The sequence below is a fragment of the Trachypithecus francoisi genome, unplaced genomic scaffold, assembly GCF_009764315.1.
Source record: "Trachypithecus francoisi isolate TF-2019V2 unplaced genomic scaffold, Tfra_2.0 Contig01585, whole genome shotgun sequence".
Lineage (NCBI taxonomy): Eukaryota > Metazoa > Chordata > Mammalia > Primates > Cercopithecidae > Trachypithecus > Trachypithecus francoisi.
In genome coordinates, this window is record NW_022681444.1 from 8,247,162 (window position 1) to 8,272,117 (window position 24,956).

Genomic DNA, 24,956 nt, shown 5'->3' on the forward strand with positions numbered 1-24,956 from the left:
TATGAAGAAAACTGGGCAACATAGTGAGACCCCATCTCCACAAAAAATAAAATATTTAGCCGGGCATGGTAACATATGCCTGTAGTCCCAGGCTGAGGTGGGAGGATTGCTTGAACCCAGGAGGTTGAGGCTACAGTGAGCTAGGATCACATCACTACACTCCAGTCTGGGTGACAGAGAAAGACCCTGTCTCAAAAAAAAAAAAAAAAAAATTTCACTCAGCATCTACCTGAAAAGTCACTGGGAACGCCTGGGGGTCTACATTTCAAGAACCATTCCTCCAGATCGAGGTTTCTCAGTCTTGGCACTGTTTCCATGTGGCTGACCGTCCTGTGCACGGGAGGATTTTAGCAGCATCCCTAGCCTTTACCCACTAGCTACCAGAATTACCCCCAACCCTGACCTGGCAGTTGTGGCAACCAAAAATATATCCAGATATTTCCAGATGCCTCCCCTACTCCCACTTCCCATAGGGACAAAACCATCTCTGGTTGGGAACTACTGCTGTGAGATCTTAGGTGACAACTAAGTCTCATCTTGTTGGGGCGGATTTAGAAGCCACATCCAGTTTCACAGAATAGTGCATCAGGATTGATGAGCAGGCCAGCCGCGGTGGCTCACGCCTGTAATCCCAGCACTTTGAGAGGCTGAGGCAGGTGGATCACCTGAGGTCAGGGGTTCGAGAGCAACCTGGCCAACATGGTGAAACCCCATCTCTACCAAAAATACAAAAATTAGCAGGGCATAGTGGCACATGCCTGTAATCCCAGCTACTCAGGAGGCTGAGGCAGGGGAGTTGCTTGAACCTGGGAGACAGAGGTTGCAATGAGCCGAGACTGAGCCACTGCACACTCCAACCTGGGCAACAGAGTGAGACTTCAACTCAAAAAAAAAAAACAAGCTATTGATTAGCAATGTCTGCCATGAGTGCAGGAGGGACAGTAACAGTACAGTGTGCTGAAACAAGCTATTGATTAGCAATGTCTGCCATGAGTGCAGGAGGGACAGTAACAGTACAGTGTGCTGGGGTTGATGAATGATGTCTACTGCAGATGCAGAAGGAGAAGTACCAGGCACAGCCTGGGTAGCCCCTTGTAGTTCTCAGCTAGCTGAGGCCCCTGGGGCTCTGGATGCCAGTTGGCCCCGTCCTTGCTGACTTCTTCCTTCCGGGCTTCTCTTCCTGTAGGTGTTCATTGAGGATGTCAGCAGGGAGTTTGTAGAGGAGTTCATCTGGCCGGCCATCCAGTCCAGCGCACTGTATGAGGACCGCTACCTCCTGGGCACCTCTCTCGCCAGGCCTTGCATCGCCCGCAAACAAGTGGAAATTGCCCAGCGGGAGGGGGCCAAGTATGTGTCCCATGGTGCCACGGGAAAGGTGAGGCACCTGGGAAGGGCCGGGCAGAGGGAGATGCGGAGGGGTGTGGGAAGGAGATGAGCACCTCTCGAGCGGTTTCCTGGTGTGCCTCAGGGGCAGACTTGGTGCAAGGCGGCTGCATGGCTTTGTTTAGACCCCAGTGAGATGGGTAACCGCTCGCCCCTGTGATCCGTGCACTGTGGCACCTGAATGCCCATTTTGAGTCCTCACCTCCACCCTTTGCTGTGGGAGCAATGTCATCCCACTTGGCAGACTTGCTGCTGAGGTCTGGGGACATTGTCCAAGGTTGCACTGACCAAGGTCACTGCGTGAGTCCCCCAGAGGACACACAGGAAAGTGTTGAAAAGCCTGAGTTGGCAGAGTGGAGTTCAAAGGCAAGCTCTGCTGCCGGCTCGCCGCGTATCCTCAGCCAGGGCCCTTCCCCACTTCCTGAACCTCAGTTTCTTTATTTGCAAGATGGGGGTCACGCCTTGTCTTAGTTTCCCAGGGCTGGGGTAACAAAATGTCTCAAATTGGTGGCTTAGAGCACAGAACTGTTCTGCCTCAGGGTTCTGGAACCCTGAGGTCCATAGTGAGGGTGTGGGCAGGGCCACGCAGCCTCTGAGGGTGCCAGGAAGCCTCCAGCTCAGGCCTCTCTCCAGCTTCCGGTGGCCTCTGGTGTCCCTTAGCGTGTGGCTGCGTCACTCCTGTCCTCCGTCTTCCCAAGCTGTCTTCTTCCTGTCTTCGCATCTTCTTTCCTCTGCTTGTCTGTTTACCTGCCCCTTGCTACAGGAACCCTAGTCTTGGATTAGGGCCCTGCAATGACCTCTGGAGTACAGTGGCTCGATCTCGGCTCACTGTAACCTCTGCCTCCCAGACTGAAGCAATTCCCCTGCCTCAGCCTCCTGAGTAGCTGGGATTACAGGCGTGTACCCCACCACACCCGGCTAATATTTGTATTTTTAGTAGAGACAGGGTTTCCCCATGTTGGGCAGGCTGGTCTTGAACTCCTGACCTCAAATGATCCACCAGCCTTGGCCTCCCAAAGCACTGGGATTACAGGCGTGAGCCACCATGCCCAGCCTTAACTTGGTTATTTCTGTCAAGACCAAACGAAGCCACCTTCAGAGGGACTGGGGTTAGGACTTGAACCCATCATTTTGTGGAAACACAAATCAACCCATCCCACACCCCTTCCCTCCGGGCCGTGTGTCCCAGTGCAGACTGCAGGGCCCCCGTGGGTTGCAAGACAGGAAACCCCCTGCCTGCTGCCCTTCAGAAGGCGATCCTTGAGAAACCAGATTCCTGACAATGTTGGCAACTGTCAGCCAATGTTTTTATAAAGACTCAAGTCATGAGCTGTTACAGTCAGTGGACAGCATGCCAAGAGCCTGGTACAGGAATTGACTGCTTACCAACCCCACAGTCAGAAGGCTCAGAAACTCCCCAGTGACGGGGAGCTCACCCTGACCCGGGCTGGTCAGGGTGCTGATGGTGGGAACAGGTCCTGGCTCACTGTGGTGCAGGGACACACACACAGCTAAGATGATGATGGAGGAGACACGGTTGATTTGAGGGTGGCCTTGGAGACAGCCACCCTCCAGGATGGCACCTGTCATGTCTTTGAAAGTCCAAGTGTTCATTTCTTCACTGGAGCACTAGTTCAGCAAGCTTGCACTAGGTGTCTGCTGGGATTGGGCTCTTGCTGGCGCTGGCACAGTGCTGAACTCATTGGGCTCATTGCCTACCCTCAGAGAGCCCATTTCCTGGCAAAAGAAGAGAAAACGGATGTGTGATGAGGAATGGGGACAGGGCCAGGGGTCTGTGCCAGGGAGCTGCAGGGGCAGCAGGCAGGGGCTAAGGATGAGTCTAGAGGAGTGAATAATGGTATGGAAGAGTGTGAGAGGCAGAGGGAACAGCCTGTGCAAAGGCTTAGAGCCAAGAGGCCCTGAAGGACAGTCTGTCTGGGGCTGTGGAGCAGGAGCTGTTGCCGTGGGGGAGGCAATAGGGCCAGGACCGGGCCGAGGCCATGCCTGGAGGTTTGGCTTCATCCTGAGGGCAACTGACGAGGGGGCGGAAGGAGGTCTCAGGGGGCGGAAGGAGGTCTCCCGGGGCGGAACGAGGTCTCTGGTTGGATGGAGGTGGCCAGTGATTCTCCCGGCGAGATGTTGGGGAAGAGACAGGGAAGAGCTTCTCACACAAACTGTGGCCTTGGTTTTCACTGTCACTCCAGCTGTGGGTGATGGGATGGTAGGAAACCAGGCAAGGAGGGTTGGGCGGGCCTGGGCTGTTGGGCAGGGACGTGTGTGTGCTGCCATCCATGAAAAGCTGGTGCCAGAGAAGGAATGCACAGGAGGGAGAACCCAGAGGATCAGGACTGGGCTACAGAGCGAGACTCTGTCTCAAAAAAAAAAAAAAAGTTCCCGACCCACCTGCCTTAATGCAATGAGCTGGATCGTGAGCTCCCCGTCCCAGGAGGCATACAAGCCGAGGGCAGGGGATCAGAATTCTAGGAGGGGTCCTGCCCTCAGGTCTTTCCAGCGGTACCATTAAGGTTCAGTAGGGCGGCACTCAGGGCTTGTGGAGTGCATGGGTGGGTGGGTGAGTGTGGGTGGGTCGGCTCTGGCTCGGGTATCTCCCAAGTCCACGCGGAGACCCCCAGCCCAGACCAGCCGACATTTAGCCGGGAACAGCCTCCCGCAGCCGTGTGCACCCCTCCTCCCTATGGCCACCAGAGGGCGCCAGAGGCTTGGGTTTGAGGCCTTGGGCGCCAACCAAGGCGGGAGGAGTTGGCGGCACAACCGGAGTCCTCTTTCCCACCCCGGTCCTGCAGGGCGTGGTTCTGAGAAGAACGCCCCCCGAAGTAGTGCTGTGGCCACTCGGGACTTGGGGGCGTCCTTGCATTCACACTCAGAGGAACCAAGAGGGACGGACTCCAGGGATGCCCGGAGCAGGTGCTACCTGGCACAGCCACCTCTTTCCTGGGGTTGACAGGCAAGGCCTACTTCTGTGCCTCAGTGTCCCTTTATGACAGTACCCAGGAAACCCCCAACAGCCTCTGGAGACAATGTCCAAGAACTAGGGTGTGAGTGGGGAACCAGGAAGGCTGGGAGCTGGGGGATCCAAGGCCTTGGAGGTGCTGGTCCAGCCTTCAGGTATTTACCCACTGAGTATCCACCCAGCACTGCCCCGGGTACCATCACAGGGACAGGCCAGGCACAGGCCCTCGGGTCTTTGGGCTCAGGGAAGGTGACAGTGAAATGTCGGGGGGAGCACACATTGGCCTGGGATGTGAGGGGGAAGGGCATCAGGGCATCCTGTTTGCAGGAACTGCCAGAGCCCAGCCCTGGAGGCAGAGGCGGAGGCAGCCTCCCCCGCAACACCCCGTCCAGACGGCACCTGGTACAGAAATTGAGCCTCACTCTCCCCTCCCATACCCTGCTGCCAGCCCCACCCCTGCCCACCCAGAGAGCTGCACCAAAGCTGGGGTGGCCCTTGCAGGGCTCCTCTCTCCCCCTAGTTTTGGAAGAGGGGCCTGGAAATACGATTCTGAGACTGACTGGAGAGCAAGAGTTTTGTAAATGGCACCATCTGTATGGCTGCCCCAGGGCAGATGGGAGACCCCAGGACCCCCCCGCGTCCCCGTGGGCCCGTGTTTACACGCATGTTTACACACGTGTGCACTAATATCAGCATGCAGACACTCGTGTGTGAGACCCTACATCCCCCTTCTCCCGGGAAAGCTGCCAGGAGCTGCCCTGGTGCTGGGGTCTTGGGGTTCAGAAGGGGAAGGACTGGACTGGCCTCCTTGGCTCTTGCCTGAGACCAGGGCAGAGTTTGAACCAAGGAAGTGTTTGTTTGGCCTCTTTGAGAGTCTCTGGCTCCTGAACAGATGGGTGTCCCCATGGCAGCATCTGGATGGGCAGACAGCAGCTCGGCCGTGCCTGGCTGGTGAGGCACAAGCCGTCTTTGTGTTGGGGAAACATGAAGCCGTTGGGGGGGAAATAGCTGGGCCATGCCACATGGGACCGTGCCTTACCATCTAAAATGAGGCTGTCTTTTAGTTGCTCCAGGAACGGGGCCGGCCGGGGGTCCACAGGCAAATGTGGCCACCCCCACCTCAGTGTCCCCATCTGTAAGATGGGACTAACAGAACCTGCCTCCTGGGGCTGCTCGAAGGATTCAGTGAGTTAATTACACATGGAGCTTAGCCCCGCTGCCTGAGTGTGAACTATTAGGATGAGCGTGTTTGCTGTGTGGCCCTGGGCAAGTGGCTGCACCTCTCTGAGCTTCACTTTCCTCATCCATGAAACAGGGCTAAAAATCTCCCTGGCCCTGGGCCTCTCTGAGTGACAGCACACAGTGGGTGCTCACTAAAGGGCCCGCTTGGAGGCTGAGTGAGGCCAGCCCGAGGCCTGTGCCACGCACACAGCTCCCAGCTCTGCAGAGGCTGAACCCTGGATTCTGTGCCACCTGACGAGAGTCTGGAAAATAGCATGTAATTCCCACCGCTGCCTGGCTGCGCCCATGCAGTTTTCACAGTAGGCGAAAGGTCCCTCTGTCATTTCCACAGCGCTTAAGTCTTCCTCCGGGCCGCCGAGCCCATGGGGAAGCAGGAGACGTGGGCAGCCATTTTCTCTCTGGGAATAGAGCTGGGCTGGCAGCTCCTGCGCCGACCCCGGTCTCCTCCTCCTCGGCGTCAGTGTGGACGGCAGTCCCAGCTGTGTCGGGGGTAGCGTTCAGGGCTCAGTGGGGGTGTTGGGGTGTCTCCATTTGCCCACAGAAGATGCAGGAGAGGCAGCCTGCCCGAGGGAGTGGCCATGGTGCTGGGGACCTGGGCTTGGCACCCGGGCCTACCCTGGCTGTGTGTCCTTGAACTGGTTCCTTTCCCTTTCTGGGCCTCAGTTTCCCTCTCTGTGCAGAGAAGAGCTGTGGAGCAAAAGGCCTTCAGTGGTCGCCTCATTCCACCTCCTCCCTGAAACCAGCCATTGAAGAGATGGGGAAACTGAGGCTCAGAGAGGTGACAGGGTTCCCAAATGTATGGGTATGGGGGAGTCCGAGCACCCTGATGCCCCAGCCCTGAAGTGAGCTTGATTTGGGCAGGGCAGGGTCAGCAACGTGGGAGCCCTGAGGAAGAGACTGTAGTGTGAGCTCTGGGGCTGCGGGAACAGGGCCTGGCTCCCCAGGTCTTGACAGTGGCTGGGCCTCCAGCCCCAAGGGGTCAGACGTGCCCTGCACCTACCCACGTGACATGTGTGCCCTCTCCTGTACTCTGCCATGTCCCCAGATGTGCACATCTCCCTCCTGCCACATGCCCACACATACGTGACCTACACTGCATGACCCCACATGTGTACGTGCTCTGCCCAGCTCTGTCTCTGCCATGGACTGTCCTTGTCCTCACTTCCTCCCCTAGACCCCAGAACCCCCATCCTGTGGCTCCTGACAGCCCTCTGTTCTGCATTGCAGGGGAATGATCAGGTCCGGTTTGAACTCACCTGCTACTCGCTGGCCCCCCAGATAAAGGTATGATGTGGCTCCTCCCCTTAGCGCCAGCGCTGGCAGCTGCAGCCCTTGGTGGGGAGGAGGGCGCAGGGTTCTGGGAGATTCCAGGAAGATCACAGGATCTTCTCCGTGGCAGGGGTGCCCATCAGGTGGACAGCCTGCTGGTGAGGCTCCCTTCGCTGCGGCCAGCTCCAGGGCACACACTTTCTCCCCCGCCATTCATTCTTCCTGGAGGTGCTGTCCAGGTGCCGGGGCATGGGATAGAGAGTCCCTGCCACTCTTCAGCCACGTCCCTGGCATTCCCCAGGTGCAGGCAGATGGCTCTGGCACCCCAGGTGCGGGCAGGGATGGCTCTGGCACCCCAGGTGTGGGCAGGGATGGCTCTGGCATCCCCAGGTGCAGGCAGGGATAGCTCTGAGATGTGGTTGCTGGTGTCTGGGATGCTCAGAGCCCTCCGAGCCCCAGTCAGAGTCCCCAGCTATGCCCGGCTCCTCCCCAGGATGCCTGCACCTGGTCCCCAGCATCTCTGAGCCTTTCCTAGGGTGGGAATCACCAGGATCTCAGGGCATCAACCACCCTGGCCTGTGGCATGTCACCCAGGCAGGAGGGCACCTGTGGGTATTGCCCAGCCTGCTACTACCACCCCCACCCCTCCAGCTTGACCTTGGACCTGGCCTGTGTCTGTGCATGAATGAATGGACATGTTCATTCCTTCACTCAGCTCCAGGAGTGCCATGTGCAGGGCCCGGGGCAGGGCTGAGCAGTGAGAGTTTGATGCATACTACCACTGCAAGCTGCCCAATTTTTCTAGTAGCCACATATATAAAAATATATGAGAGAGAGAGGTGTGTGTGTATATATATATATTTTTTTTTTTTTTTTTTCTTTTTTTCTTTTGGAGACTCACTCTGTCACCCAGGCTGGAGGGCAGCAGCGCAATCTCACTGCAACCTCTGCCTCCCAAGTTCAAGCGATTCTCCCTGACTCAGCTCCTGAGTAGCTGGGACTATAGGCACGTGCCACCACACCTGGGGTTTCTCCATGTTGGCCAGGCTGGTCTCGAACTCCTGACCTCGTGATCCGCCCTCCTTGGCCTCCCAAAGTGCTGGGATTACAGGCGCGAGCCACTGTGCCCAGCTCTAGTAGCCATATTAAAAAATAGAAAAACCAAACAAGGAACATGATTTTAATAACATATTTTACCAAAACCCATATATCCAAAATGTTATCATTCCTCGTGTCATCAATGGAAAAAAAATTTATTAATGAGATGTTTACCATCTTTTTTGTGTGTGTGTTGAGTCTTCAAGACCCAGAATGTGCTGCGTGCGGGCGTATCTCGCTAGTTGGCCGGATTTCAGGTGTTCTGAATGGCCACCCGTGGATTGTGGCCACCTGTGAACAGCACAGGCCGAGAATGAGCTCTTTTGAGGCCACTTTGGGCTAAAGCTCCGGACGAGTTGCCCCTCCTAAGCCCCCAAGGGGTTCGCAGGAGTTTCCACTTTGTTCTTTCTAAGAGGAATCTCTTTCCCCGTGCCTTTAACCAGCTGGTAGCTGCCTGGGCTGCGTGGCCTGGAGGTGAGCTGTAATGAGCTCTAATGATCTGTTTTGACCCCAGACACCAGGCAGCTGAGTGGCCGGGACAGTAGCTGCTTATTGACTTGCTGCCGGCGAGGCCGCAGGACGGGGCCCTCCCTCCGTTCCCACAGCAGCTTGGGGGGCCAGGGTGTCTAGTTTCGAGGTCTTTGTCTGCAGAAGCCAAGCCCAGGCACTGAGATGGGATTGGGGCAGGGGCCAAGCTGCTCCAGGAGCTGGGAGTAGGGCTGTGGTCTTCCCATGGCTGCTCGGAGGGGCTGAGGAGGTGGCGGGCCTCTTCCATCGCCCTGCATCACCATCAGCTCCACGGCCCAGCAACCAAATGGTGTCTCCATCCATACACACATGCCCCCGAGTCCTGCTCAGAGGCAGGGGCCTGGTGAGCTCCAGGGCTGAGTGGGGGGCTCTTTTTACCAGCGCAGGCTGAGGGGCTCAGGTGGAATGAGATTGGTCCCTCAGCCAGTCTGAGTCTTCCTGCACTTCTTTCCCTTCCACACCCAGAGAAGGGGGCTGGGGGCAGCCTATGCCTCTCCAGGCCCCCGACCACACGGGGAGCCAGGCCAGCAGCAGTATCTCTGTGGACTCTCCCTGGGTCATGGCAGTGGCCCTGTGGCTGAAGGTGCTGGCAAGGACCATGAACCCCGTCTATTTCAAACTCAGGTCTCGGTTGGGGAGACTGAGCCCCAGGGAACAGGGACCCCCTTCTCCCCTCAACACACCACCATTCTGCCATGGAATGCAGGCTCCGTCCAGCCGGCCCCAGTGCAGGAGTCTGTGTCCTTCTCCTCCTTCATGGGGCTCCCTGCTCACCCTCCACCACGGTATCCTCTCTGGGGACGTGCCAGAGACCCCCCCCCATGGGCCCCTCGCAGGAGAGGTCAGCTCTGCAGCCTGCAGGCCAGAGGAATCCCACAGCTCGGCCCTCCCAGCTCTGACCCCTTGTCCTATGTCCAGGTCATTGCCCCCTGGAGGATGCCCGAATTCTACAACCGGTTCAAGGGCCGCAGTGACCTGATGGAATACGCAAAGGTATGGCCGAGTCTCCCCACCACCCCCAACCTTTCCCTGCAGCCCCCTCCCCGGGCACATCCCTCCTGGGGGCTGTCTGAGCCAGTGGCCTAGGCCGGGACTGACCCCATGTGATGGGGGACTGGACTTCCACCCCGGCTGCCTACACACGTGGCCTCTGTCCCTGGGGCCGACCCCACAGAGGTGTGGTCATCTGCCAGGCCCGTTGCCGGGGCGGAGCCTCTCTGAGGCCATTTCCCAGTCCCCCGAGTCAGAGGACACAGGGCTCACTCTCCTGCTCCCTGGGAGGCGGAGACCAGAGCTCTGCTTGCCACCTCCGCAGTGTGTCCCCCTTGGTGTGTCTCTTGGGGGGATGGCTGGGGGATGTGATCGGGAGCTGTTCTCCCAATTCCCTGGATACTAATGGCCCCTAGCTCTTTCCCAGGAACAGGTAGGCGCTCCAAGGGACAGGTCACAGACAATACCTTTTTACGGCACCAGCCCTTTTTGAAGTACAAGTTGCAATAAAACATATTAGAAGTTTTGCATCAAGAATCTTAGCCGCTCCCCAGGGCACCTTTCTTTTTAGCGACTCGATGGCAGCCCTTGACAAACAGCCTCAATCAATCAGGCCGGGGAAAAGCAACTCAGTGCACACACCAGAAAATTGCTCAGGTTTTTAAATAGCAGTCGCCAAGGCTGGCTGTGAGCTCTGGCTGCAGCCAAGGTGCCGCGTGGTAGGGGACGCGGCAGGGACGCAGCCCTGCCCCCGCCGCCAGCATCCCATTAAGACCTGGAGTGCTGGGAGGGAAGACCTTCTCCACCATCTGTTGTTTTATTATTAAGAGGGGAGTTTACAAGAGCAAAGCCCATATGTTGCCAAACAAATTGTCAAATAGCAGACCTATTAAGGGAGCTGGGTTGGCGAGGTTTCTCCCGCTTGTCTCCTTGATGATGTAGAATATGAAGCATGTTTCATCTTTAAGAATAATGAATTGGAGCCCCCACCCAGCTCTACCCTCATGCCTCGAGTCCTGGAGAGACAGGGGCAGGGCTGACCCCTACGTTGCCCTTTCTTTCCGTTATGTCCCCAGACAAAAGCGGCTTCTGGTTTTTCTAGCATAGATGAGTCTCAGGAGCACTGCTGTCCTTCCTTCTCAGGTTTTGGGGAGAAGCTGCTGAGCTCAGCTTCCATCCCAAATAACCTTTTGAGCAGGAAAAGTTTGCCAGGGAAAGATGAGCATGGCCCGCTCGGCCACCTACCCTCTCCTGGAGACGGGTTTCATCAGAAGTGACTGTGGAGAATCTGAGCACCTTCTAGAAGGAGGCAGAGGCAGTGTTTCTGCACCCAGGAAATGTCAGAATGACTGAGCAGCGATGAGGCCTCCTCCAAAATTCCAAGCCAGGCAGGATCTGAGCTGGATGACACAAAAATCAATGGGGCTTTGAAAATCGCTGCTTTCAAGACCCTTCGGTAGCCAAGGCCAGATTGTGCCAGAGGACTCATAGAAAACACACATTTGCTTCACTGGCCATCCTCTGCCCACCCATCGTCCAACAGAAAAACACTCAGAACCACCCTATCCTTGTCATTGTCACCATAATTTTTAAAAAAAATTTTAGAGACACTGTGTCACTCTGTCACCCAGGTTGGAGTGCAGTGGCACAATCCTACCTCACTGTAGCCTCAACCTCCTGGGCTCATCTGACCCTCCGACCTCAGCCTCCTGAGTAGCTGGAACTACAAACGTGCAATAGTACATCTGGCTCATTTTTGGTTTGTTTGTTTGTTTGTTTATTTATTTATTTATTACAGACAGGGTCTCACCATGTTGTCCAGGCTGGTCTTGAACTCCTGGACTCAAGTAATCCACCCTCCTTGGCCTCCCAAAGTATTGGGATTGCAGGTGTGAGCCAACGCACCCAGCTTTGGCTAATTTGTAAATTTTTTTTGTAGAGACAGGGTCTTGCGATGCTGCCCAGCCTGGCTATAATTATTATTTTTAAAGCCAGACCACAAGGTGGGAGCTAGAAACAGGATGGTCTCACGTTGTCTACATGTTGGAGATGGTTTTGTTTTCTCTCCTCAATTACAATGAGAGTATGAGGGGGGACACCTTGGGACAGAGAGAGGCTGGAAAACACAGATCTCTTTGGTCTTGGGAGGGCCGTTGTCGTTGGCACCTGTTCCTTTCCTCCCCACCCTTTCGCCTCTCCTTGCACCTGGAGGGAGGTCCGCTGAGAAGGGAGGCAGGGGTGTTTCCACACCACCCCCCAAAAACAGAGGCTCCATGGAGCCTGGCCAGCTGCTTTTCTTAGCACCCAGCAGCTGAGCTGAGTGAGGAGCGAGGACGGAGCCCAGCAAGCCACCAGGACATCTCCGCTGGTGAGTCCAGCCTTGCCTTGCACTAGGTCCAGGTGCCCATGCCTGGCCAAGGGCACAGGGCGAGTGTGTGAGCTAAAGAGTCCTCAAATTCTAGAGTCGATCGTGGGCTGTGTTTTGTTTTGTTAAATTTCAGTTTTTATGTGTAATATGGTAACTATTGAGGAGATGACCTACACAAGCTAAGGCTCTTAGGGGCCCTCAGTGATTTTTTTTCTTTTTCTTCTTCTTTTTTTTTTTTTTTTTTTCTTTTTTGAAATAGAGTCTCACTCTGTCGCCCAAGCTGCAGTGCACTGGCACTATCTCAGCTCACTGCAACCTCAGCCTCCCAAGTTTAAGTGATTCTCCTGCCTCAGTCTCCAAAGTAGCGGGGACTACAGGCGCCTGCCACCATGCCAGGCTAATTTTTGTATCTTTAGTAGAGATAGGGTTTCACCATATTGGCCAGGCTGGTCTTGAACTCCTGACCTCAAGTGAGCCACCGCACCCGGCCTTGTAGGCTGTTTTAAAGTGAGTCTCCTGGCTTTCTAGAAAACCCCAAACCCAGAGCATTTAGCCTGATTTTAATGTTAAGGTGGTGACGGGGAAACAGCTGCTCCTTGGAGGAGGCCTCTAGAATCTCACCATCTTGGGAATAAGCCTGAGTGGGGTGGACGCCATCAGGAGAGAGATGGGGGGTGACCCGGTGGGGGCTGCCTATGGTTCCCATGGGGACCCACTGGGGCCGAGGGGCTGAAGGGGGTCAGAGGCAGAGCATCCAGTCTCGCTGGCTTCGAGGGGCTGGGTGGAGCTCCTTCACTGCCCCCTGTGCCCAGTAAGCCGTGGGGACCAGGAGAGCAGTGCCAGGTGTCCGAGTGCAGGAGGAGGCTGGAGTGCACGCGCTGGATTCCCAGTCGGGCATCATCAAGGGACCAAGGGCAGTGGGGGTCACCAGGGCAACCAGCCTCATCTTCCTCCTCCTCTTAAGGCTGAGTCAGGTGGGCCTTCCATGCATGACCTGCAGCCCTCCTAGCCTGGGCATCCTGGGTGGAGGTGGGTGTCCTCCTGTAACAACAGACTGGGCCATTTAGGAAGCAAAATAGAGCCAGAGCTGGGAGACGGGATCTGCTGGGTGTTCCCCATCTAGGGTCTGCAGAGTGATGTGTGCAGCTGTTGTGCCAGGCCCAAGGAGAGGTGCCCCTGGGAGGTGCGGGCCATGAGCTAAAAGCTCTCCCTGCATCCCACCTGTCATTGGGTCCACAGGAAGCACCGCATGGGATCTGGTGCCAGGTGCCCTGGTCCACAGTGTGAGTGGGTTCACGCAAGCCCCAGCTCACAGAGTGATAGCGGGGCTGGTTGGCTGGTGCTGGGAGACCTGGGCATGGCACCTGCGCGCTTGCTCAGTGCTTCAGGTGTCCTTGAAGTGTAGACTCCAAGTCTTCTGGAAGGAACCGCCAAGGTCAGCATCGCAGACACACGGTCCTGCAGTTTCTCTGGGCATGTCCAGCAATAGGGTCCCCCCAGGGAGGTGACCGTGACCAACACTAGGCGGTAGCTGGGGTCTTGTCTGAATGGGGGCCAGAGTTTGGGGCTCTCTGAAAAAGCAGGGCCCCTGGGACAGACCTCACGCCTCCTTCCAGCTGCCTTACCTCCGCCTGTGCTGTCTCCTTCCTGCAGCAACATGGGATTCCCATCCCGGTCACCCCTAAGAGCCCATGGAGCATGGACGAGAACCTCATGCACATCAGGTAAATGCCCGCCCTCCACCCATCCTTGGTCCTCCTGGGCTCATTCCAAAGGATGGCCATGTGCTGCCCCAGGACGTGCTGGTGACCCCCACACCAGTGGTCCCTGCCCTCGGGGAGCTGAGAGGCTCAGGCAGGACAGAGGTCAAAGCGCCCAGCTCATGCGCTGCCCTCATTGCAGTTCTGCTGAGTGTTGTTGGGGAGATAGATCCTGGGGATGCGGCCTCATCAGGAGTATCAAGGAGGGCTTCTTAGAGGAGGTGGTATTGAAGGTTAAAACCTCAAGGATGGAGAACAGGCCCAGATGGGGCACAGGGGAAGTGTTGAGGCAGAGGCCCCCTCACCAATGTGCAGAGCCCTGGGGCAGTCCCCAGAAGACTCAGGGAAAGGCCCCAGCTCTTTCTTACAACCTGCAGCTCCACGGGTGACTGTGGTGGGCCCAGAATGTTTCAGGCAGGTTGGCAGCAGATGCTCTGGCAGAGAGTAAAAGGCAGACCGGGCTCATGGGCACAATGGGGGGTATGTGTTGGGGGATGGGGGCATGCCATGTCCCTCCCCAGCTGACCCTGTCTTTCCTCTCCCCTCTACAGCTACGAGGCTGGAATCCTGGAGAACCCCAAGGTAATCCCCCCAACCCCGTCTCCTCCCAGCCGGCCACCTTTGGTGGTAGCTGCTCCATGCTGATGCTGTCTGATGTATTTGTAGCCTAATTTGAAATTTCACGGGGAACAGCCATGGGGCTGGGGCCAAGCCCTGCCTGTGTTCCCCGACCCCCCGACCGGCCCCCCTCTGCCCGCCTTCTCCTCACTGCATTGGAAGACCTCCCCCCACCGCCCTTCCTCTTCTAATTGCCGCTGGGATGAACAGGGGAAGGAAATATCTCAGGGCAGCATAGAGAGAGTGTGTGATTGTGAGACAATAAAGAAGTAATTAGGCAGATGAGACACTTGGGGGTGGGCCCAGCCTGTGCCCACCAGCTCCCAGGCTGTGCTGCTGGAGTTTTGGTTGTGGGGGGCGGGGGGAGGCATGGCTGAGAGCCCCAGGCCCCATTTGTCTGGATCCGTGTTGCACACCCGCCACCACCGGCCACCCTGATCCCATCCCAAGCCTCCCGGGCGGGCCAGGCTGGGCCCTCAGCTCTGTTTGAAGTTTCGGGTTTCTCTCCCGGGGGGGTAGGGCGCTTCTTTGTGTCTCCCCCTGCCCACTGTGGGAGGTGGGGGAGGCAGGGCCAAATCTATCATGGGAAGAGGAAAATCTCTTTGTCTCTGAGGGAATGTGTCTTAGTTCTCGAGCCCAGCCCCACACCCCGGGGAGGCTGGTTTGGGGTGGGAAAAGTGTGCTTTTTGAGGGGGTGCAGCTGGGCCTGGGGGAACCAAGAAGGCCAGCTGGATGGGAGGGTGCCCAGGGAGGTTTGGTGAAATTGGGGAGTGCCAGAACCCCGCCCAGGATCCCCCAGGGCCTGGGCATCTGTCACTCTCACGCCCGCATGCCGCCCCCTGGTCGGTGTTGGCTGTAATATCACATGGCAGCCACCATGTCTGGGGCGCGGGCCGGGGGTGGCATCGCCCTGGCTCAGTTCCTAGGACACCGGCTGGGAGCAGCCTCACTTTATGGGTGAGGAAACTGAGGCCCGGAGCCGTGACACGCCCCAGGGTGCCAGCTGCTTGGGGTGAGGGAACGGGCCCTGGGGCTGGTGCCCTCCAGCTATTGGCTCCCCTACTGCCCATGACCCCCTTCCTGTCCAAACCTGTCACTCAGGAGAGCCGCCACCCTTGCCCGCTGGGGGCTGATGGCCCCTGTGTGTGGCTGCTGCCTGCTGGTCACAGGTTTTTCTAGTTCATGCTCTGCTGACCCCACAACACTCAGGCCAGCCACCCTAATTAGCCAGTCAGTCAGCTCCAAGGGGGGCAGGGAGGCCGAGCCTGCGGAGTGGCTTCCAGGCAGGGCATCCTCTCAGGCCCGTGGGCCCCAAGCATGCCGGGCAGCCACTCCTGGCCGTTCTCCAAGCAGCCTATGGCCTCTGCAAGCAGCTTATGGGGCAGAGAGGAGGCCCCCCAGAATAGAGGACCTCAGGATTGAGAGAGAGAGCAAGGCCAGAAGGAAATCACCCCTCGGACCGCGCAGGAGGGCCCCCGGGCCTGAAATAGGTTACTGAGCTACTGTGGGCAGGTCCTGCGCCCTCCCAGGCCTCCTGTCTCATGAGGGTATCAGGTGGAGAAGTCTGTGCTAAAGAGAATCTGGATTAAGGATCCTGCTACCTCACCCACACTTGGGTCCCAGAGACAGGAAACCTGAATCTAAATCCCAACTTTTCTTCTTATTGCTGTGCAACCTCGGGCAAGTTGCCCAACCTCTCTGAGCCTCCAGTACCCCTTGCCCAAAGTGGGAAAACACAGCACCTCCCTCCTGGGGCATCTAAAGCGCTTGGCCTGGCACAGGGCAAGCCCTCAGTCATGGAGCTGGGGGTCCCATGCTCCCTCCTCACGGGAAGAAGGGTCCAAGGTCTTCTCAGGGACCCCTCTCAAGAAAGGCTGGGCTGGGCTGCGCTGGGTGTGAGTCAAGGGGAAACGCAATTCCTGTTGAGAGGCTTGGGGCACCCAGGCACCCAGAGGCCAGCTGCTCTGGAAGGGAGTTTGCGCCAGCCATGCAGACTCTCCAGGGCCTTTGTGCTGGGGACAGGGCTCAACGTCAGGACGCACCCTTGCATCCCTAGACCTGGCAGCCCTGTCCCCCTCAGGATGAGCTCAGGGGGACAGAGCTTGGGGAACCCATGCCCCTCCCCCTCTCCAAAAAAAGCCAGGAGACCTGCGGAAGGGAGGGCTTGAAGGCAGATGGCTGAGCCATTTTCTGCCTCCGTGAGGGCTGATTGAAGGGCAATGAGGCAGCTAATGTGAAGAAAGATAGAAATTTACTTGCTTTAACTTCATACGGTCCACAGTGAAAGAGTTCATTCAGTCGCCGGCCCGCCATAGCTGATGGATGAATAAACCATTTGCGGCATCGATCATGCCTCTACATCATGGTTTAGTTCATGGGCCATTTGCTTCCAATTTCTCCTTCTCGGGGCCTGTTTCATGCTTTCTTTCGCCCTCTCCCCCCACCCCCCACCCCGACTCTCTCTCTCTCTCCTTTTCTTCACTCTCTTCCCTCCCCTGCCCCCCCACAGATGACATTGGAAGTGAGCCCTCCCACTGGGAGGGATAAATAGATGGCATTGATACTCGGCAACAAACTATTTGTCATTTGAACTGGGCTTTTAGGAAGGAGAGTAAAAAGAAGGCAGGCGCTTGAGCCACCGCGGAATGCAAAGCAAATGTCATTTTATTTCTATTTAGTTATTTTATTTAATCGGCGCTGTCAGGTGCCCGCCCGACAGCTGCCTCTGACTTCCGCTGCAGTCTGCAGAGACTCATCCTCCAGTCTTCCCATCCCCTCTCCTTCCAAATGCACGCACTGTCAGCCTCCACTTCAGTCTGGGGCTCCCTTAGGAAGTGTGGCGGGAGAGGAAGTGACAAGCAACGCATTGAAAACAGTTGCAGTCCAGCCCAGTGCAGGTGGAGGTGGGAGACAGCTGGGCTTGGATGGGAGTAGGGCTCTCGTACGGGCACTCTGGTTGGAGGCTTGGGGGAGTCCCAGGCAGCTGGAGATGGGACTGTGGAGTTGTGTGATCACCCCAAGATCCAGTCCAGTTGCTTTACCTTTTTGCTGAGGATGAGCCTTGGGGCCCATCTGTGCCCAGGGAATGCTGCAGTTGGCAGGGCCCAGTGGGCCAGCCCTGATGCCTGCCTGTGGCTGTGATGCTGGCTGGCTCTGGCCACAGGCCTCACCCTGCTTCTCAGCCCAGGTTACTACAGCAGCTGGGAACCAGCATAAGGTGGCGGAAAGAGTCCCTATGTTTAGCTTCCAAAGCATGGTTTGGAGAAGCCACTTCTCAGCCTTGGCTTTCCCTGTGGTCCATAGAGGCATCAGGCTGGGGGTCCTTCGGGGCCCCTCCTACCGCCTGGCGTCTGCCTTTAGGGAAAGTTCTGGGTTCTTGTTCCTGCCCCACAAATGGGCACTGACGTGGGGATACAGCTGGTCCTGAGTCACGTTGTCCCTTGGAGGTGGGGGTGGAGGATCCACCACGGTCCTTGTCTGAACTTAGAAGGATCAATTGTCCTGGTTTGCCCAAGACTAAGAGGTTTCTGGGGACAAAGGACGTTCAGTGCTAAAACCAGGAGAAACCAGGGCACTTGGTCACTCGAACATAGAGTCACAGGTGAATGACCACGGGTGAGCTTCCAGGGTACTTATGTAGCCCCATCCCATGCAGAAGGGGGCTGGGCCGAGCAAGTACCCCCATGAGTGAATTCCAGCTGCAGAGCACACTCCAGTTTGTACCAGGCCTTCCCTGACATTTTCTTGTGTGTTTTCATTTCCAGTTATATATCTATATTTATATATATATTTTAAATATATGTAATAGTATATATACACTTAAATTATATATATATTAAATATATATTTTTTATTTATATAAATATATTTATATATTTTTAATATATTTATTTTTAATATATATTACATAAAATATATTTTATTAAATATAAATATATATACATAAAATATAAATACATATAAATAAAATAAAAATATATTTTATTAAATATATTTTTAATATATATATTACAATTTAAGTATATATACACACACACTTAAATTGTAAGATGGCCAAGGGCAGGTATCATTTTTCCCCATTTTACAGATGAGGAAACTGAGGCTGGAGGAAGTAAAGCCTCCCCAAGGCCTCACAGCCTGAGATCTTGATCCTGGCATGGGGGTATTGCCCATCACTGTAAAATCCAACGTGTATTTGGTGAAGACCTCACGGGGCTCCTGTCCTGAGTGCCAGGGAATAAGTCCCACGTGGTCTCTGCCTGCACAGATCTCACAGTTGCAGCTCCAGTCCCTCCCGCTCAGCCTCGATTTCTTCATCTGTAGATGGGGTAAGAGCGCTTGACCTTCTTACCAAATGGAGCTGCTGAGAACTCAGACTGCAGATGGGGAGTGATACGTGAATGTGTGCAAGGTGTTTGTTTTGTTTTGTTTGCGGAGGAGGGGACGGAGTCTCACTCTGTCGCCCAGGCTGGGTGCAGTGGTGCAATCTCGGCTCACTGCAACCTCCGCCTCCTGGGTTCAAGCAATTCTGCCTCAGCCTCCCGAGTAGCTGGGACTACAGGCACATGCCGCCACGCCCGGATAATTTCTTTTGTATTTTAGTAGAGATGGGGTTTCAACGTGTTGCCCAGGCTAGTGTTGAACTCCTGAGCTCAGCCAATCCACCCGCCTCGGCGTCCCAAAGCACTAGGATTACAGGCGTGAGCCACCACGCCTGGCCGTCTGCAAAGTTTTTAAAGCAAAAATGAGACAGCATTTCCTAGATGTCAGCAGGTGAACAAGAACCCCGGGCACAGGATGCCCACAGGAGGGACCTGAGCAGTCAGGCCCAAGAGGCCCCAGTCCCCACAGTGGCAAGTGTCCAAGCCACAGCCTGGGGGAGCTGGGGCCCCTGAAGGTGGGAGGGAATTTCGAGAGTTCCAGGCAACACGCAGCCCCTCCACCACTGCATCAGATGAGAGGCCCATTTTCCAACACGCCCAGGAAAAAATATACATAAAGGTTGATGTGTTTTCAAATGGGTTTTTGCTTTGCTCTTCTCTTTTCTCCCTGTGAGTATTAACCTTGGGGACCCCGGGGATGGCTCGGCTTGCCAGAGCACCTGCTGGGGTCACACGCAGTCATTAGCTTTGCGGTCACAGAATAAACCCCAATTCCCGAGCCGGTGAGAGTGTGCGTACTGCTCCCGGGAAGCCCTCGGAACGCCGCCTCGCTCCTCCAAAGTCACACTTTTTCCTGCCTGACTTGTTCCTCTCCTGCTATTCTACCTCCAGCTGTGGGGGCGTCGAAGAAAAAGATGAGATCAAGTTGAGGGGAAAAATTGTCTGATTTCTCAAGCCCTTTGTTTCCCAGGCCCCTGGCAAGCGGGACTGATGCTAGGCTGAAGGCTGGAGACCAGGGGATCTGCTGGACCCCACCAGCTGGTGGGGAAGTGGATGGAGGAGAGGGGTGCAGATCCCTGCGGGAGGTGGACTGTAGGGTGTCCGGGGACCGGCATGTCATCCTCCACCTCTTTCTGTCTTTTGTCAGAACCAAGCGCCTCCAGGTCTCTACACGAAGACCCAGGACCCGGCCAAAGCCCCCAACACCCCTGACATTCTCGAGATCGAGTTCAAAAAAGGTATGTTTTTTGAACGTCCCACCTGTTGGGACTCGAAAGGGGTCGAAAGGGGTTGACTCTTGGGGCCCTGGCTCCTTTCCCCTCCCTGCCTGGGAACCTAGGCCCTCTTTACCCCCATCCTGCATCCCTGGAAGCCAGAGTTCAGGCAGGGGCTTCAAGGGTGCTGCACAGCCCACCTCCCTGGACAGTACGGGAGGAACATGATGCCCTCGGCCACCCATCACTTGGGTTCATGGGCACCAGGTCTGGAATGAGAGAGCTCTAGTCCCTGAACAGCCACTCAACTTTCCTGGGCCTCAGTTTCCTCACCTGAGGATGAAAGAGTGCCTGCTGTTTTCCCGGGGTAGAATGAGGCCTGCAAGGGAGCGTCCAGCCCCAGGCCCTGATCCCAGAAGGTCCTCAGTAAACAGTGAGTGTTGGTGAGCTGGCCTCAGGGACCCCTGGGACCCCACGTGGAAAGCCTTCGCCAGTCCTCACTGAGCCGCTCTGGGCCTCACCCTTCCGACCCCACGTTCAAAGTTGTGGCCACTCTTGCTCCCCCCGGCAGTGGAGCCTGTCCCGTTCACTGCCTCCTCCTCACTGCTGTCAACAAGAAGCGTTTGGTGGCCTGGCCCGAGTGCCTGGGTGCCTGAGCTTGGGAGAGGGCATCTCTTGGCCTGGAGGAAGGACAAGGCAGCAAGGCATACCTGCTGGGCTCAGAGGGAGGGCTCAGAAGGCCTGAAGGGGTACCTTTTCAGGAGGCTAGAGAGATCAGGGAGGCTTCCTGGAGGAGGTGGTGCTGGGCACAAGGGCACCCCAGGACCAGGCGGGGGCTGGCCCATTTGTCCACAAAGTGGCTGCCCACACTGGAGCTGGGATGAGAGGGAGACAGGCTCATGGAGAGGCCTGGCCCGGCTCTGACGCTCGGCCCTTACCCTGAGTACCACAGAGAGGAGGATTGGGTGGGGAAGGCTCAGGCCGGTGGGGAAGCAGAGCTGCAGACCCCACTCTCCTCCCTCTTGCTGGTGTGACCTTGACAGCCAGCTTCACCTTGCTGGACCTTGGGTGTACTCATCTAAAAACAGGCCACAGGCGTGATGCTCACAGATGCCCAGCATGGTGTGTGGAATGGGGTGTCGGAGGCTGAGTGCTTTAATAATCTGCCTCTTCTGGGCCTTTCCCAAGAGCCTGGCCAAGTCAGTGAGTGTCTTCCTTGCTCCCCTCCATCTGTCCCAACCCACTGGGGGTCAAAGAGGCCCCCAAAGGCAGCCGGGCCCCCAGGCCTGTTTGCAGGCACACAGCCTCCCTTGAGGATCATCTCTGAGGAGATGGTGGGAGTGGCCCCAGCAGCACCTCCTGGCTCCCTGCACGGGGCCCCCAGGAGCCCGGAGACCCGTGAGGGTGGGAGGCAGGCGGCAGGCTGCAGAGGGTCCCGGGCACCAGGCTCCGGCAGCCCTGCCCAAGGACCAGGGCGGCTTCGCGGGCTGAGCTGGAGAAGAAACGTGACCTGTTGTCATGGTTTGGGGGCTGTCTGGAAGAAGAAAAAAAGACGGGAGGAACCCTCCCCTGGCCAGTGCCCATTCACTCTCTAGTTAATTTATTTGAAGTTTTAATCTAATTATTAACTATTTTAAAGGCTAAGAGGCTTTCTCCGGCAGCAGCACCAACAATGTCACCTCTTCTCCCGGGCAGGCCCCATCTAAGGCCCCAGCGAAGGCCAATAAAAGGACCGGGGAGGGACAGAAAGGGAGAGGGGAGAGGCGGGGGGTGGCGAGAGGGGCTTAAGGTTCATTATTGGGCAGACTTACATTTAATAGCAATTTACAACCAAGTTATAAAACCCCTGGAAATGGGGGTTAAGAATGGCGAGGCTGACAGCGCCTTGAGCGAAGCCCCTCCAAGCGGCGCCTGGCTAATAAAGCCTCGAAAGCCGCTATTGAGGCCTGATTGGCACCCGATGGCTCGCTCCATGGTAATGAGCCGGGCAGATGGGTGGGGGATTAGCCGCCAACTTTGAACAGCTTTTCTTTGTCACTGTTTCAGCTCTCTTGTTAGCCCCAATACATTTATTGCTCATTTCACACCGCTCGAGAAAGTGCCCCTTGCTATTCAAAGTCAACCCCGAACCCACCCACTGCCCCCCCCCACCCCTTCCCTCCTGCCCTCCTGCCACCTCAGACCCAGCTCCTTGGATTCAGGGACGCTGCCGGCACCTCGCCTGCTGGAGCGGGCACCGTGTCACCCCCATCAATCAGATGGCTGCGTGTGGGTCTGGGGTACAGGGTCGGGGCGCGGGGTCCGCCTGACGTGGCAGGGGGCTGTGTGTGTGTGTGTGTGAGCGAGTGTGTGCGTGCTTGAGCCCAGCCACACCTCGGCCAGGCGGCCCCTGGGTGACTGGTGGGACAGAAGGTGCTCCCGGCGTAAGACAATGGTGGAGCGTGAAATTCAATTAGTTCAGGGCCTGGTTCCAATTTCACAGCCCCTAAATGCAAAAGGGGCAAAGAGAATGGGAGGGTGGGGGAGAGCGTTTTTATTACATTTTCCCTTTCATTCTGGGGGGCTTTCTCGCCCTTTCTCTCCCTGCAGCAGGCCTCAACCTGCACAGGGCTTTTGAAGGAGTCATTTGGAGTCCATATCTGTCACATCCATTTAAGGCGTTGCGGGAGGAGGGAGAGGGCGGGGTGGCGGGTGCAGGCTCCTCTGCTGAGCCAGGCCCAGAGGCCCACTGCCTTCTCTTCCCACCCTAGGGGTCCCTGTGAAGGTGACCAACGTTGAGGATGGCACCACCCACCAGACCTCCTTGGAGCTCTTCATGTACCTGAACGAAGTCGCGTGAGTGTCTGCAGCCCTGTCCGGCCTCCTGGGCACCGCTGTCTCGGGCGAGCACGGACCTGGACCGTTGCAGCTAATGGTTGTGGCTGAGGCTCAGGGGCGCAGAGGACAGGCTGTGTCCCTTCCCCATAGCCACAGAGTTTCCCGGACTAGGGGGACCCGTTTGGCAGGAGAGGCTCCGTGGTCCTTAGCTTTGGAAGATAACCCCAGGGGTTCTTCTGCCTCCAAGGGATCATTAAGCTGGGGCTCCCAGGCCCTTGGCTGGATGGGAGGCCAGGATAGAAGGAAAGGGAGCGGTAGTTAGCTCTGGTGCTAGGCAGGGCCCCAGGACACAGGTAACAGAAGGAACAATTTGAACTCACACCTGGGCAATCCCTTTTCTCTCTGGGCCTCAGTTTCCCCACCTGTCCAGTGGGCACTTGGACTAGGTGACCCGGCTCAGATGTCTTCTGAGTCTTAGATCCTGAAATGCTGCCTAACCTGTGGCCTAAGCTGCACCCACCCTGGGGCAGCCCAGCTGGGTGGGTGAGTCTGAGCCTTGCGGTAGTGCCTGAATCTAATGGACCGGTTCTTCCCACAGGGGCAAGCACGGTGTGGGCCGTATTGACATCGTGGAGAACCGCTTCATTGGAATGAAGTCCCGAGGTGAGTCTGCTCAGCCCTGCTCAGAGCCCGCCTCAGGGCCCAGCAAACTCAGAGAGCCCTGAGACCTGTCCCATTTGGACGCTACTACCCCTATGCTACGTGGGCGACCTTGGGCGCGTCCTTTCACCACAGCCTCCTGCCAAGTGGGGCTCATGGGCCCTTTGCCACTGACTTTCAGGGTGTTAGGAGAAGGGCTGTCCAAGGGCTGAGAGAGGCCCAAGAGGGCCTGGGGAGTCCCCGAGGAGCAGGCAGTCCAGGGCCAGGCCTGGAGGTCAGGCTGTCTTGTGTCTGGGGCGGGCAGGCCAGGTTTGGAGGCAGACCGTGCAGGCCCGATTTCGTGGTCATTAAGGCCGCATGGAGGCCGTCGGCCAGGCAGGGCAAAAATCCTGCCAGAGGTGGGCGCTGTGGCTGCACAGGCGCTGGGAGCCAGCCAGAGCCTAAGGTCCTGTCCCAGCATCAGGCCCGGCTCATGGGGCCCTTTTTCCAGGGATGGTTGGGGCTGTGCTGCAGTTGGGGTTGAGCCTCAGTGTGGCATGCCTGCCACCTCGGCTGGCCTCTAGCCTGCCTAGCCCCGTATCCGCCTCTGGCTGGGCCCAGGAGCAGGGCAGTTGGTCCCCAGGCAGGTGCCTCTGTCTTCTCTTAGTAGCCAAAGCCTGTGATTCCCTTTGTCGGTCACTCACCATTTCATCTTGACCACATCCTCCTCTCCAGGACTCAGTTTCCCCATTCATACACCAAGGGGATCTCAGGTCCCTGAGGGTCTGCCAGTGTGTGATAAAGCGATGCTGTGTTCCTTCTGGGGGGTCCTAAGAGGGAGAGGACAAGGTTTCAGTAGTTGGATCCCCTGAATTGGGCACCTGAATTTTTAATACTGGTGGTGGGGTCAGGGGTCCCCACTTTGGTAAGTGTTCAGATCTCTTTGCTTAGGGTCGATTTGAAAAGATACCGGCCAGGCGCGTTGGCTCAAGCCTGTAATCCCAGCACTTTGGGAGGCCAAGACGGGCGGATCATGAGGTCAGGAGATCGAGACCATCCTGGCGAACACGGTGAAACCCCGTCTCTACTAAAAAATACAAAAAACTAGCCGGGCGAGGTGGCGGGCGCCTGTAGTCCCAGCTACCCGGGAGGCTGAGGCAGGAGAATGGTGGGAACCCGGGAGGCGGAGCTTGCAGTGAGCTGAGATCCGGCCACTGCACTCCAGCCTGGGCGACAGAGCAAGACTCCATCTCAAAAAAAAAAAAAAAGATACCAAGCCAAATAAAACCTGACCACGGTATAGTCACGGCCCCATGTCCCTCAGGCTATTTTCACTAAGATTCTAAAATCCAAAGACAGCTGATCACCTCATGTGGGACAGAAGAAAAGGGTGGTGGTGCAGAGGGCAGGAGGCCTGTTTCTGGTCCCAGGTTTGCCCTGCCTTGCCCAACGACCTTGGACTTGTCATCTATCGCTAGGCCTCAGTTTCCCCAAGTGTAATCTGGTAAGCGTCGGGAGTTGCATCACTCTGGTTCTGACCTGTTTGCATTTACCTCAAAAGACATGGTAGCACGGAAAGGGGAGGCGAGTTTGCCTCTTTCTTGTGGTTTAGCTCCTTGCTTGCTGTTATTCAGGAGAAACAACCTAATTGAAGCTCTGGAAAGGCCTTGAGAACAA

At 56.6% G+C, this 24,956-nt stretch overlaps 1 protein-coding gene across 2 annotated transcripts in view; it reads left to right on the plus strand.

The window, feature by feature from the left end:
* The window catches only part of ASS1 (argininosuccinate synthase 1), a 57,737-nt gene that overhangs the window by 13,284 nt on the left and 19,497 nt on the right, over window positions 1-24,956 (plus strand). For both annotated transcript variants that reach the window (XM_033193981.1, XM_033193991.1), the window contains 8 exons: window positions 1,187-1,375; window positions 6,824-6,880; window positions 9,410-9,484; window positions 13,503-13,573; window positions 14,161-14,191; window positions 19,757-19,847; window positions 22,574-22,658; window positions 23,239-23,303. In XM_033193981.1, coding sequence (XP_033049872.1) covers window positions 1,187-1,375; window positions 6,824-6,880; window positions 9,410-9,484; window positions 13,503-13,573; window positions 14,161-14,191; window positions 19,757-19,847; window positions 22,574-22,658; window positions 23,239-23,303 — 664 coding nt within the window. The remainder of the gene's footprint in view (window positions 1-1,186; window positions 1,376-6,823; window positions 6,881-9,409; window positions 9,485-13,502; window positions 13,574-14,160; window positions 14,192-19,756; window positions 19,848-22,573; window positions 22,659-23,238; window positions 23,304-24,956) is intronic.